The sequence below is a fragment of the Emydura macquarii genome, unplaced genomic scaffold, assembly GCF_026122565.2.
Source record: "Emydura macquarii macquarii isolate MOO-44397 ecotype Brisbane River unplaced genomic scaffold, CSIRO-AGI_Emac_v2 contig_1644, whole genome shotgun sequence".
Lineage (NCBI taxonomy): Eukaryota > Metazoa > Chordata > Testudines > Chelidae > Emydura > Emydura macquarii.
Window position 1 is genome coordinate 18,287,903 of NW_027131781.1, and position 14,430 is coordinate 18,302,332.

Genomic DNA, 14,430 nt, shown 5'->3' on the forward strand with positions numbered 1-14,430 from the left:
CCTTCAGTTGTCAATTCTATTGTATCTAATGCCTTGGGTGGAGGTGAGGGGGGTTGATATGGCAATGCTGTTACTGATGTATTTTGTATAAGGATTATTGATTGAACTACTTCAGGATCCTTAATTACGTTAACAATATCATCTTTGGGGGACTTTTTTCCTCCAAAAAAATTAAATATCCAAATAAAGATAAACACCCCTTAAAGTTCAGAGCTGCGTTCTGGTCTGAGAAGTGTAGAGGTTGTGGAAAACACTTATCACTGACCAGCTGAGAAATCCCTTGGCATGGGGAAGTGCCCAGCTGATGCACAGCTGGTATTGCTGGCCCTTACACCACCCACCACTTGGTCCAAGTACAGGGTGCACATTATGACTGTAATGGGAGCGGCCACAGCATATTTTATACTGAGCTGGTAAATGGTTCCTTAGCACTCAGATGCCTAGAGTGCTCTAATATATACTAGAGTTCAGAGTGCCCCAGATCACTGAATGCCCGTCTCTCTGCTGTGCTAAATGTGAGCTTGGTGCAGCAGAGAATCTGAGCCAAGGTGGGTATAAAAAAGCATTCTCTGCTGAGTGCAGAAACTTGTTTTTGGCATCAGTCATCTTGTTTTCTACCATGCTATAAGGCCTGCAGAACCGATCAAGTTGTGCTAGAGGAGAGCATTGCTGTCACAGACCTCATCAGTCACCCAATATCATACTCAATACAACCAGATGTTTTGCACCTGGCTGACCTTTCTTCAGAACAGGTCTGGCATGATGCAGAACTATACTCCAAGATCACGTGTGAATTTATGTGCACATCCAACCAAAGGTACATCCTGTAACTTATTTTTTCTTAATAGAGCTGTACTGTACTATTTAGCATACAGCATGCCTGTTCTTGGTGTTCAGGTTACCAATTTCTACTAACTAATACATTTCAGGCTTTCTGATCCCTATCAATTTTATGGATCATTGCAGATACCCACTTCCTCTATTATGGAATGTGAATACACTTCTTACAATGACAGGCACAAATGTACACAATATCTATTCTTTTATTTTCCTAATGTTTGAATTTAAGATTCTAGATTCAACCAGGCATTTCTACCAAACTGAACTTTATCGTGCCATCTGGTACCTTCAAGCACCATGACTACTGCAGAAGTGTTTTGAGACATAAACAAGTCTACTAACAGTTTTAGTGGTAACAATTCATTTACATTGGGGTCGTTTTTGAGGAACAATATTTGTATAAAAATTGAGGCCTAAATTCTGCACAGGAACTGTAAATGGGTTAATTTCAAAATACAGCGAGGAAAGTGAGATGAAGACTTCAACTCCTATTTTGCCCTGACTATAATTCAATAAGAAGCTGCTCAACAGGCTTTCAACAGATGCTTTGCTACTAGAGCCATGGAAAATCATTCAGGGAGAGGGTATGAGGGTCAGAGGGTGTGGTCCACATGCTTCAGAACATATATGCTCAATCCTGGCCTGCAGAGATTACATCTGGTCCAGGAATGGCCATGTGTGAGGCTTGAGTTGGCCAAAATACAGGCTTACAATAATGCTCTTTCTGCGGCTTTAATGTATGCCTGTTTCTTTGCCAGACTCAAAGCCTGCCAAAATTTGGCCAAGGATTTTTCCTCAATTGTGCAATATTTTAAGTTTATATCCAACAGTTCTTTGTAAAAACAATTGCATTGTGTCTTTAATGTTTATAGATGCTAACAACCTTTAAAGTTGTATTTTACAGTTTACTCTCTTGGGTTTTACAGTAAATTACCTTTGAAAGGGTCTTTCCATTAGCTGTAAGCGTCACAAGTCCCGCACAGCACACCAAGGCACTGGAACTAGACAGACCAGAACTTGGTGGGATAGTTCCATCTAACAGACAATTCATTCCAGTTGGGCCATTAAGACTGAAATGTTCCTAACAATGAAAAAATAAACAATATGAGTATCAAATACAGACCGCCTTAAACTTTCAATTATCCTGTGTTTAGGAAGAGATTTTTGTTGCTGAGTTGCTGAACTACTGATGTGCTATTTGGTGTTACCATAAAGAGTGAGGGGTGTTCTAAAGTTTTCATTTCTGGTCCTCAAAAACCAAGGCTGAAATTCAGAAGAGAAGTGCCTAAATATAAGATTTTAAGACCATTTCATATTTTGGTTCTATCTTGATACCCCTTCTAAACCTAAAAAGATTATTTTTGACCTGATATTTTGGATGCTCAGTCTCAGGACAGCAGAGAATTTCTGAGGTCTCTCAGATCGGTTGTTGAATGATGGGACTTGAAACATGTTTTTCTATTCTTGAAACTGTTCTACAGCTCAGCTACCACTAATATTTCTGAATTGAAAGAGAAAATAGCCTATTATAGATCAGTTTCCACTAAATTAGAAGAGGCAGTAAAGCACAAAACTACTGATTTCCTTTGCTACTGCTACCTCTAGACATTCTTCTGTTGTGACTCATGCCCTGTAATGTCAAATTAGTTCCCAAATTCAGGGTCTCCTAATATAAGATACTTCCAGAGCCAACATTCTGAATTTGTAATTCAAAATGCACTGGCAATTTGCAGAAGATCCTTGTAAAAGTGAAGTTCAGAGACATTTTAGCAATGTGGTAGTTTATATGCCACCCAAACAGTGACAGTGAGTAGGAATGCAAACTCCCTGAATCAAACAGACATCAAATCTAGAATCAGAGAAATTCAGAGAATAGGGCTGGAAGAGATCGTAAGAATTCATCAAATCCAGCTCCCTGTGCTGTGGCAGGACCAAGTAAACCTAAACCATCCCTGACCGGTGTTTATCCAACCTGTTTATAAAAGCTTCCAGTGATGGGGATTCCACAACCACCCTGGGAAGCCTATTCCAAAGCTTAACTAGCCTTCCAGTTAGGAAGTTTGTCCTAATATCTAACCCAAATCTCTCTTGCTGCCGATTAAACCCATTACTTCTTGTCCTACCTTCAGCGCATACAGAAAACAATTGATCTCTGTCCTCTTAATAACAGCCCTTAATGTATTTGAAGCCTGCTATTAGCCCATTTCCTTCCCCTCCCCTGTCTTATTTTCTCAAGACTAAACATGCCCAGTTTTTTTAACCTTTCCTCATAAGTCAGGTTTTCTAAACATTTTATCACTTTTGTTGCTCTCTTCTGGACTCCCTCCAATTTGCCCACATCCTTCCTAAAGGCTGGCACCCAGAACTGGACACAGGCTCACTCATGCTCAGTAGAGCAAGGCAGTTACCTCCCACTCCAGTTACACTCTGGTTAGCACACCCCAGAATGATATTAGCCTTTTTGGCAGTGGCATCACATTTGTTGGTTCATAGGCAGTTTGTGATCCACTATAACCCCAGGATCCTTTTCAGCAGTACTACCACCTAGACAGCTATTCCTCGTGCTGTGGTTGTACATTTGCTTTTTCTTTTTTCTTCCTAAGTGCAGTACTTCGCTCTTGTCTCTTCTGAATTTCATCTTGTTGAACCCAGACCAATTATCCAATTTGCCAATGTCATTTTGAATTCTAATCCTGCCTCCAAAATACTTGCAACCTTTCCCAGCATGGGGTTATCTTCAAATTTTATAACCATACTTTCCACTCCATTATACAAGTCAATAATGAAAATATTGAACAGTGCCAGAACCAAGACTGACCTCTGCAGGACCCCACTAGATATGTCCTCCCCATTTGACAGAGGACCATTAATAACTACTCTTTGAGTACAGTCTTTCAACCAGTTGTGCATCCACCTTATAGTAATTTATTCTAGACCACATTTCCCTAGTTTGCTTATAAGAATGTCATGTGGGACCTTACTAAAATCAAGATATAACACATCTACTGCTTCCTCCTATCCACTTGGCCAGTAACCTTGCCAAAGAAGGAAATTAGGTTGGTTTGACATGATTTGATCTTGACAAATCCATTCTGGCTATTCCTTATAACAATATTATCCTCCAGGTGCTTACAAATTGATTGTTTAATAATTTGTTCTAGTATCTTTCCAGTATCAAAGTTAGGCTGATTGATATATAATTCTCCAAGTCCTCTTTGTTCCCTTTTTAAAGACAGGTACTATGTTTGCCCTTCCCCAGTCTTCTTGGACCTCACCTGTCCTTCAGGAGTTCTCAAAGATACTTGCTAACAGTTCGAAGATTGTTTCAGCTAGTTCCTTAAGTACCCTATGATGAATTTCATCAGGCCCTGCCAACTTGAATACATCTAATTTATCTAAATATTCTTTAAACTATTCTGTCCTTGTTTTGACTAGCATTCCTTCCCCCATATGGTTAATATTAATTGTGTTTGTATAAAGTTGTATTAACAGTTAGGAAAAAAAGAGATGGATATTATAACCTTGGTTCCGCTATATATACAGTATTATGAAGTTTCTTGATAGAAAGCTTATATGCTAATTATATGTACACAGTGTGATATGAGAAATATTTGTACAAATAAGAGATGACCTTTCCTAACTCTCAAATCACGAACTTATGTGAGACCACTCTGCTTTTGACAACAGCTATCACACTATTTATTTTTCAGAGCAAAAGGATAATTTTAAAGATTTCAATGTGGCTCAAAGTGTGTGCGTGTGAGAGAGATAAGAAAATATTTCATTCATAGATCCTAAAGCACTATATGTAAGTTGTATTCTGTTCTTAGGTTTTTAAATGTTTTACGTTATTTTCTTTCATAAATTTTTTTTATATAATCTCTAGCCCACTTTGGTTCAAAATAAATAACATGTGGTACCAACCAAAATATCACCCACATAAATGGTATGAATACATATACATCATTGTGTCAATGCAAATGTATGTAACCATCACAACGATCAGAGAAATGCCAACCTTTCTCAGAAAAAAAGCTCTCCTCCAAAAAAAAAATCTATTACTGTTCCTTGAAATAAATCCAACAGTAGGCAAAAAGGGCAGAGTTCCTGCAACACCTAAGAAAACAGATCTTGTTGAATATGTCCTTTCATTGCTACAAATTATCTAAAAAGTCCCTTTCCAGAAATACAAACAAATTATTAATTGAAATACTATTGCTGCCAATGCCCTTTCGTGCAGAACATCAGACAAGCTTGTTTAAAAAACCACTTGAGTAATATATTTAACCAGAAACTGATCCATGGGGTTGTCTTAAACATCCATTCAATGTTTAAATAAAAATTTACTCCAGTTTCAGAAACAAAAATGGACTTTGCCAAGTTCTGCAATAGTTCTATCCCAAAAGGAAAACATGTTCAATTTCATATAAACAGATTATCCCCTTGGATCCTCTAAGTACTTGCATCTGAAAGTTTCTGTAGAGTCTGTAGCATTTATGCTTATTTTCTGCCATCATTAGAATATACAAACCTGCTTTGCATATTAACCATCAAGTTAAAAAACTTGTTTTTAAGATCTAAATCTCAAAAGCAGACCCCAAAATATGCAGGGCCACTTAGTCATGTTTGTCTAAGCCATATTACTGTAAGGAAAGCTAGCATAAATTTGCAAAGTAAATACACATTAAATTAATGTTTTACTTGTGGGGCAATTCAGAGATTGAAAATATTCATGTCACTGCAAATATGAGTCACTGATGGGGGCCTTGAAAAATACAGGGCAGTAATTTAGGAATTTTAGATTATAATAAGAACAGTTTATGTTTCTGTAGTTATACAGTATAACAAATTTTAAAGGTGCTAAATGAATGACTGAAATGAACATTCACCATTCTGTCAATTTCAGACTCTCAGTACCTTTTTGTTTCTCAGCATAATAAAGAGCTGTTGTTTCATTCTGATTCAAGCAGGATATTTAATAGGCATAGTTAAGATAAGAGTGGTACTTTCAAACGCACCTAAGTGAGTCAGGAGCACAATGACTTTCAATGGTACTGTAAGTGAATTATGAGCTTTTGACAATCTAACCCCAAAGACATATATTTAAAAGTCTCTATAGCTAATAATTTGCAGTAGATTATTGCAACTGAAACCATCTTTAAAAACTAATTTATTTTGCTTACTTTATGCAGTTTGTTTGGGCAGGGGGTTACATTTCCTTGTGCCTAGCATGTGCAGTAGGACCAGTCAGTTTCACTATTTGGTTCTCATGACTTGGGGTGTGTTTCCAGTACTCCTAGGAATTATTTACATTTTAAAATAGTCTTCACTGGGGAAGGGAAAAAATTATTTTAAGTTCTGTATTCCCAAAGCTCCAGCCCCTTTTTAAAAATAAACCTTAAGCATGTGGCTTTGTTCAGCAATGTGTCGATCTTTAAAATAGAAAAATGTAAACTGAAATAGTCCATGAGCCTGATCATGAGCTTACTAAATAAGTACACTGTTCTATACAATAATTTATATAATAAATGTAATGTAGGTTTAGTGTCCTGCAAATATTTTCAAACAAGCAAAACAAGTATTTTATAACTTTCAATATAAACATAAAAAGTACTTTAGTTAACAGGATACAAAAGACAGCTACAAATTATGGTGAAAATGTAGTTGTATGAGTAAAAAATGTCCTATTAAATACATATTTTATAAATAAATTTAATGACATTATATAATATATACACATACATCACATTTTAATCTTAAAAGGTAGCCCATATAATATATGTGTGTTAAATGAATTTTGGTTTACCTGAACTCCTTTCAACCCACATAGAAAGTAGTTGTGCCACACAGGTTTGGTTTTGTTAATGTGAATGTTATTCACGCTAGTACTGAAATCCCTGCAAAAGAAGACATAACACAAAGTCTATAAAATTGTCAGTAAGTTTAGTTCCATGGCTTACTGCTGCCATCTGCTGATGAAATAGCAACATTTAAATTTTGTCCTGAACATGTTTTTTTACTATACATATTACATTCTTTTCCTCTGGTTCTTTTCCACCTTATTTATCAACTGTGCAAAAAAGCTATGTTTAATGGAAACATTACTAATACATCAAATTTGGCCCCAAAACTAGGATTTGTAAAAACAAACAAAACTGAAATGTTTTCATATCTTTTTAAACATTCCAATGAAAGCAGTTTTTTAAAACAAACAAATTACCTGCAAAGTTTGCATCCCAAATATTACAAGGTTGTACTATAACCCGGAAAGGGAACTGACTGGTCCACTTTCTGCCAATGCTGAGAAAAATAAAATAATTGTTTTTGTTTTGTTTTTAAAAAACACCTACCACAACCTAAATATGAAAACACAAATCCAATTTTTCTTTAATATTCTAACTTATCAGTGACAGAGTAGGTGTGAACATTTGTATTTTAAAAATATATGATTTGTAACAAGAAAACATTGTTTTCAAGATATATATATGTATCAAGATTTTCACAATTTAAATAGTACCAAATAGATTGTAACCAAGGCTTTCAGTAAGATGAAGCTAAATTTTGCAGCAAGGATCCTGAATTCTGCAGCATTCTGGTGAGGCAGAACTCAAAATTAGCAGTAGCTTCATATCCATTAAAAAATGGAAGGTTTTTAATGAATTAAATATGAATATGAGACATAAAATCTATATAGAGCCCTGGAATTATGTATTTGGATATTAAATTCAATTTTGTTTACACTACCCCTTCACTTTCAGTTTTCAACGTGCTGAAGATTTTTGTGTGTACAATGCCTAATGGTGTAATCAAAGATGTCCTAGCAAAAGTTTTAAGGCACAGTTAAGGTAGGTCTACAGTGCAGCTGGGGGAGTGAGCCTTCCAGAACAGGTAGATAGACTTGTGCTAGCAGGACTTGAGCTAGCATGCTAAAAATAGCCATATGAACACTGCAACTGGGACTGGAGCATGGGCATGCAAGTCTAGGAGACTGAGTGGGCTTGAGAGCCCAAGCCACAACACCCATACTGCTATTTTTAGCACATTAGCTCCAACCTTGCTCCAAGATGCAGTGTAGACATATCATTAGGGTGTTGGAAACTGGGGATGTGTGGAAGGCACTATTGGATTAGCTATTCTGCCAGTCATACAGTCTAAGGACTCAGGAAGAAGACACTGTATCAGTTTAAACTCTGCTCACATTTTCAAGGTTGTCTTAATAACCATAAGAGCTAGAAATATAATTTTCTTAAGAGAAAAGTTTGTTTCAGAACCACAGCTCTGGAGCAAATGAATAAAACATAAATTCCATAGCAAATTCTGCAGCTACAGAAACATGGAATACACAGGTCCTCAATTATATTCCTGTCTTTTGCTAAGTTAAAGAAAAATTAAAGCAGCATAATGGAAATAACTTGGTCAAAAAGATCTATTGAATCAATTTAAAATTAACCAGTAATGCAGAAGGGGCCTCACACAGGTGCACTGCTCCAATTAACACTGCTAGAAGTTAGGTGTCTGCATCAAGAGGAAATATGGCACCATGTAGTGCATAAAGTGTAGTTTGTATTGGCAGGTCTATAAAACATGCACTCAAAGGGTCCCATGCTCGCTCCCTTGGGAGGGAGTGAATTTCAACTCAGAGGTTCCTCTTCATTCTTCTACTGGAAGAAAGACAGGTTTTGTCATCCCCATGCTGTAATATCTGCCCCTTATGCTGCAGACCCCTTCATATCCTCTACACCACGTCTTTAAACTCTCCTTTCCCAAGTCACTTCTTTAAACCGTCCTCTTTCCAACAGTCCTTTCCACCTCAGAAATGTTAAACTAGACAAATGACAATCTTCAACCCCATTCTCCTTCAAACAAAGATCTAAACCAGATCTGGCTCTTCCAAGTGATGGCTTTTTCTACTAGCTAGGGTCCCATTCAAGGAAACATCCCTATTCAGGACTGAACTTCTTTAAGAACTTGCTTAAGTGTTGTCCTGAACAAGGGTGGACTTAAACATATACTTAAGTGCTTTCCTGAATCAGAATCTAAGAGAACCAAAAAGCCTTAAAACAAATAATAGTCATCCCTGTAAATAAATAAAAATACATTTTAACGTTTTCTCTATGCTAACTTTTGAGATAATCCACTTATGTGAGTGGCAGCTCACCGAGGCAGACCTGAATTTATCACTTTGGACACCCCATGTTTTTAAATGAATCAAATGTATACCGCATAACTGGAACCAACTGATGTCGTCTGTGCAACAGAGGCCCAACTCAGAAAGGGCAAAGGTATTGAGAAGGTCAAGAAAAGCTAATGTAGATTTTTCTAATACTAAGGGCTAAACTGGGTCTTTCAAGAGACAAACTGCACTGCGGGGACTGTGCAGCAGGAAGAATCCCCATTCACATTTTGGTTGACCCAGCAAACACTACAAGGCAGCAAGTGCTCTGTCATCCTTTTATAGGCTACAAAGTGTGCTTCTTAAGTTGGTCTAGGCCTGGTCTACACAGTTTTTGCACCGGTATATCTATATCCATTAAAGGTATGATTTTGTTGTTTTGGGTTTTTTTAACCAAAATAGTTTATATCTATACAATCCCTAGCGGGGACTCATTTATACCAATATTGGCACAGCTCATTCACCTTTCCACATAAGAACACCAATACTGGTATAAAGCACCTTTATACTGATATAATGACAAAGTGGAGATTGTACCACTTTAACTAGACCAGTACAGTTAAAGTAGTTCAACTTCTCTGTGTAGACAAGTCCTTAGTCTCCTGACTGATATGAAATAGACGCAGAAACTCTGCTGCCTCTTTGATAGTGGCACCAGACTTTCACAGTCCTTCTGGCATTGTACTTGTCCCTCCATTTCTAGTCTGGAACCTATGCCTAATTCTAGCCAAGGTTACAGTTTCAGCTCTCATCCTTAGAATTCACTAACTTTATTTTTTTATTTGTGTTTTCAAGTCCAACATTAATTTAATTCAATCTTCACAGCATTTTGGAGACGTTAATATTAAAAGGAACATCGTAGCTTGCCACTTGATACACAATCTGCTATGATTTCAAGCTCAACTATACATAACAGTACCATTTAATGGGACCTTGTGAAGAAGGCAACATTCAAATATTTGTAGAAAGTTAACACCAAGATGGAAAGGGCAGTTAGTTTGGGTGGTACAAGGGGTTTAAGTAGAAGTAAAGGGATGAGAGTAAGACAAAGAAAATTCAGGCTGGATATCAGGAAAATCTTCCAGTTTGAGATATATGAGACTGTGCAATAGTGTCCTAGAGGAAAAGGTGAAAGCCCCATCCATCACTCATGGCTTTTGAACACAACAAAATAGCTAAACTATTTGAACAATAGAGAAAATGTTTCGCTGGGGTGATGAGAAACATGACTTGTTGTGGTCATTTAAATTTGTTTTCTGGATAATCCCAAATTCATACCACAAAAAATCCAGGATGAAAATCAGTATGTGTAAATTGTTGTTGTCTGTGATAGCAAGTAGGTTTGAAGCCCATTTTTCTCCAAAATAAACATTTATCAGATTTTCTTTGTATCTTTCATTCTTTATAGCATCAGACAAAGCAAAACAGTAAAAATTATGTGGTTAAATTTTCTGGATCTCTGGCCAAAGGAAAATTATGACTTCTTGCCGAGAACAATGCTAATTTTTGAAAACTCCTCAAACAGGAATTGCAAGCAACGTTGGCTTTTTTATTTGCCACGTGTCACAGAAGTGTAAGTCCTTATCTAGCTTGATACAATAATTGAAATAAATAAAAAGGAGGAAAACCTCTTTGTAAAATGAACAATAACGCTATAAAGATTTGGAGTGTTAAAGCTACTCTGAAAATTATATCAATACTGAAATAATTTCTTAGGTCCTCTTTTGAGCAGTTTGATTCTCTCATTTCAGCTGCAGTAGTTTCTGCATTTCTGTAGCTTTCCAGTTACAGAGCTAAACTCTTATCTAGAGGATACTATACTCAGTTTGGATATGATCCTGCAAGATACTGAGTGTCTTTAACAAGTTGATCAGCTTCCTCAACACTCATTGAAGCTTATGGTATCTTGCAGGAGCACAGCCACTATTCCTTCCTCCATTTTCTTGCTACTGGCTTTGGTCATAGCTGAGGAAATAAAAGGAATAGCTGGTTCACATAAACAGTACATTAGAATACTGTCCCACACCACGAAGATTCAGGTGCAGGTAGGGCCCTCTGCTGTCAAGAAGGAGGAAGCAGCATTTGCCCCTCACTGTTAAAGTGATGCTTATAATTTTTATATGCAGATGGCCTTTTTACTCAAACAGAAGGAAGTCAATGGTCAATTGGCTTTACTCAAACAGTAGGCTTGTCATGGCACACCCAAATCAGCCAGCTTATCGACACACACCTCTGCCCTTGCCACATGCACAGCTAGGCACCTTACTCATTCACAGACCACAGCAATATAGCTGACCTGTCACTAGCAATTTTTCTGTTTTCTTTTTAATCCATGATGACACTGTCTAACATGACCTTTCTCTGTCAAAGAATGCTTGGGAAATTTAACCTCTGCTGCAAGGTTAGACACCAGAATTCATATATCTGTGTATAAGGTACAGAGGAGCTTTCTTGTGCAGTGAGAAATGCCCATGTGACTGAGATTTTATTTTCTTGCCTTAAATGCTATTTAAACCCTCTTTCTTCTGGACAAGTTGATTCTCTACAGCAGGATTTCATCAGGTTGTCTACTGAAGCTTCAGTCTGTTACCTCAAGTTTAGGAACCCTTTGCTAATGACTCTTTGATTTCCTGAATACGAGACTTTCATACTTTGCCATGAGATAGACACCCAACTGATGGCTGTTATCCTGTAGTATTTCCCCAAACTCTTTAAAATTTTGTCAAGATAGTCTCTATCCTCATATTCTTTACTATGATAGTAAACTAGTGAAAGGTAGCCATCTGAGACCTCAGAAAGTTGCACAGTTTTTGAATAGTCCTTTGGTCCAACTGATATCAAAGGGCACCTTGTCAGTGGAGAAGCTTTTAAGATCTAAAAAGGTAACTCTTTGCGACTTGTTCTGTTATGACTTTCCTAAAAGTTTAAATGAACTCTACAGGGTGAAACAGGTTTGAAACATTTCAGCAGTCTGTAAAATCAATGTTGAGCTAGGAAAGGGTAACTCTGTGGAGACTTGTGGTTATCCCTGGTTAGCAAAGGGCACATGCTTTTCATTCAGCATATGCATAAACCCTTGCTCTGTGATAGATTGGTAAAAAAAAAAAACACAGCAGCTCAAAGGCAATTGTTAATATCATAATGCTCAAAAGTGTTGAAAGATATTTTTCTTTTTGCATTTAACCAGGAGGGTCACAGTGAAGCAGAGAGATTGTCTGTCTGTTTGTATGCAGAAAGCTGCCCTAAGCTAAAACCACAAGTTCAAATTGAAGCCAAAGCAACTACAAAAATATACTGATTGTGCATGCAATTTTAATTCAGGAGCTATAATTCTAGCTTTAGTATCAACCGTACTTGTTTTAATGGGGATTAATTAGGTTATTTGCTGTGCCAAGCCCTGGCTCAAAGATCAGTTTAGTCAAAGTGCTTAAATTTTCTGTCACCGCTTCATTCAGCAACTATCAAAACCATTTTTCCCCTGCAAATATATCCTATTCACTAACGTGGCCATAGAAGTCTTGTAGCATCTGCATTTAAGGAGAGTAGTAATCAACTTAGATAACAGTCCTATTTTAATTCTGGAATTCCCCCTCTCAATGGTCAAACCTGCAATGAAAAAGTTTCTGAATTTTGTAGGCCAAAGGGGCCTTCTGAGAGAAGTGCAGACTGCGGGAAACCTGAACAGAGAGGTGGAGGAGAGAAGTAGCAAACCTCACCCTCTCAGACAACTTATATAGCATAACTAAAACCAGTAACATTCCACTTGATTAGATCTTGTACCATTGAGGAAAACCGTTGTAGTGTTTATAGAAATTCACACACCTTTGTCCCATACCATTTTATACAATTAATCTCCATGTATATCATCTCATGCTGTGAGCCTGTCACATTTCACAAGTTAAACAGGGTCAGATTCGGCTATTGTCTGGAAGGGAACACTCCAAACAGCACCTGGTTTCTAAAGGAAGTACAGTTAGTGCTTCAGTAGATGGGACTCTGCCCTTTGAGGATTTGTTTGTACACAGATGTTGCAATTTGGAAGACACTCTTACATTGGTTTAAACTTGGTTTATACAAGTTTAGCTTGCAACTGTGGTGCAATTAGATGATTAGTGCCTTATAAATTAGTGAAATAAATAAATACTTACAAGTACAAAGGGTTTGTATTGGCTAGTTGGACAACTTGAGTTTTTACAGGTTCAACAGCTATAAGTATGTCTTGCTCTATAGCCATAGGGAGGACAGCATACCCACAGTAGTCTATATGTTCTCCTAGAAAATAACAGAAATTTAACAGCATTTTGGAATAATTCTTGTTTAAGAACACTTTAGTAGATGCCCCAAAAGCCACAATCCTCCAGTAGAGGAAAAAGGCTATATTGGTTTTAAAAAATTACCTGGATTACAAGGAAAGTGAAGGTAGATTAAAAAAAACAATAACAAAAGATATAACAAATGCAAGAAAAGGGAAATTGATAGTAATTAATATAAATCAGAAGCTAAGAATTGTAAATAACAGATAAGGGAAGCAAAAGCATTCAGGGCGAAGTCTACAGCTAGCAGAGTTAAAGACAATGAGCTTTTTAAGTATATTGACAACAAAAAGAATCCTGACAATAGTATTGGTCCATTATTAGATAGAAATGGCAGAATTATTAATAATAAGGCAGAAAAAGCAGAAGTGTTCAATAAATATTTCTGTTCTGTATTTGGGAAAATAACAGATGATGTAGTATCATAGGATAACATTCTTTCCATTCCACTAGTATCTCAGGAGGATGTTAAACAGCAGCTACTAAAGTCAGACATTTAAAAATCATTAAATCCAGATAACTTGCATCCAAGAGTTGTAAAAGAGCTGGCTCAGAGGCTCGCTGAACCATTAATGTTGCTTGTCAATAAGCCTTGGAACATTGGGGAAGGTGCAGAAGACTGCAAGAAAGCTAATGTTGTGCAAATACCATAGGAATGTCAGTCTGACATAAATCCTGGGCAAGATAATTGAGCAGCTGATACAGACTCAATTAATAAAAAAATGAATGCCAATCAGCATGAGTTCATGGAAAACAGATCCTGTCAAACTAACTTGAAATCTTTTTTTGATGAGATTGATTGATAAAGATAATATATTAGACTTCTGTAAGATGTTTGTCTTGTACTACATGACATTTTGATTTAAAGAGTGGAATGATATAACATGACACACATTAAATGGATTAAAAGCTGGCTAACTGATAGATCTAAAATATAATTGTCAACGGGGAATCATCATTGAGTGGGTTTATATCTAGTGTGGTCCTGCGGGGATTTGTTCTTGGCCTATGCCATTTTTATCAGTGACCTGGAAGACAACACAAAATAATCATTGATAAAGTTTGCAAATGATACAAAAATTGGAGGAGTGGTAAATAATGAAA

General features: G+C 36.8%; 1 protein-coding gene across 2 annotated transcripts in view; it reads right to left on the bottom strand.

Moving 5' to 3' along the window:
- The window catches only part of GALK2 (galactokinase 2), a 61,526-nt gene that overhangs the window by 40,270 nt on the left and 6,826 nt on the right, over positions 1–14,430 (bottom strand). For both annotated transcript variants that reach the window (XM_067555778.1, XM_067555777.1), the window contains exons 3-5: positions 13,162–13,285; positions 6,647–6,737; positions 1,775–1,921 (exon numbers count right to left, since the gene is read on the bottom strand). In XM_067555778.1, the coding sequence (XP_067411879.1) occupies positions 1,775–1,921; positions 6,647–6,737; positions 13,162–13,285 (362 nt within the window). The remainder of the gene's footprint in view (positions 1–1,774; positions 1,922–6,646; positions 6,738–13,161; positions 13,286–14,430) is intronic.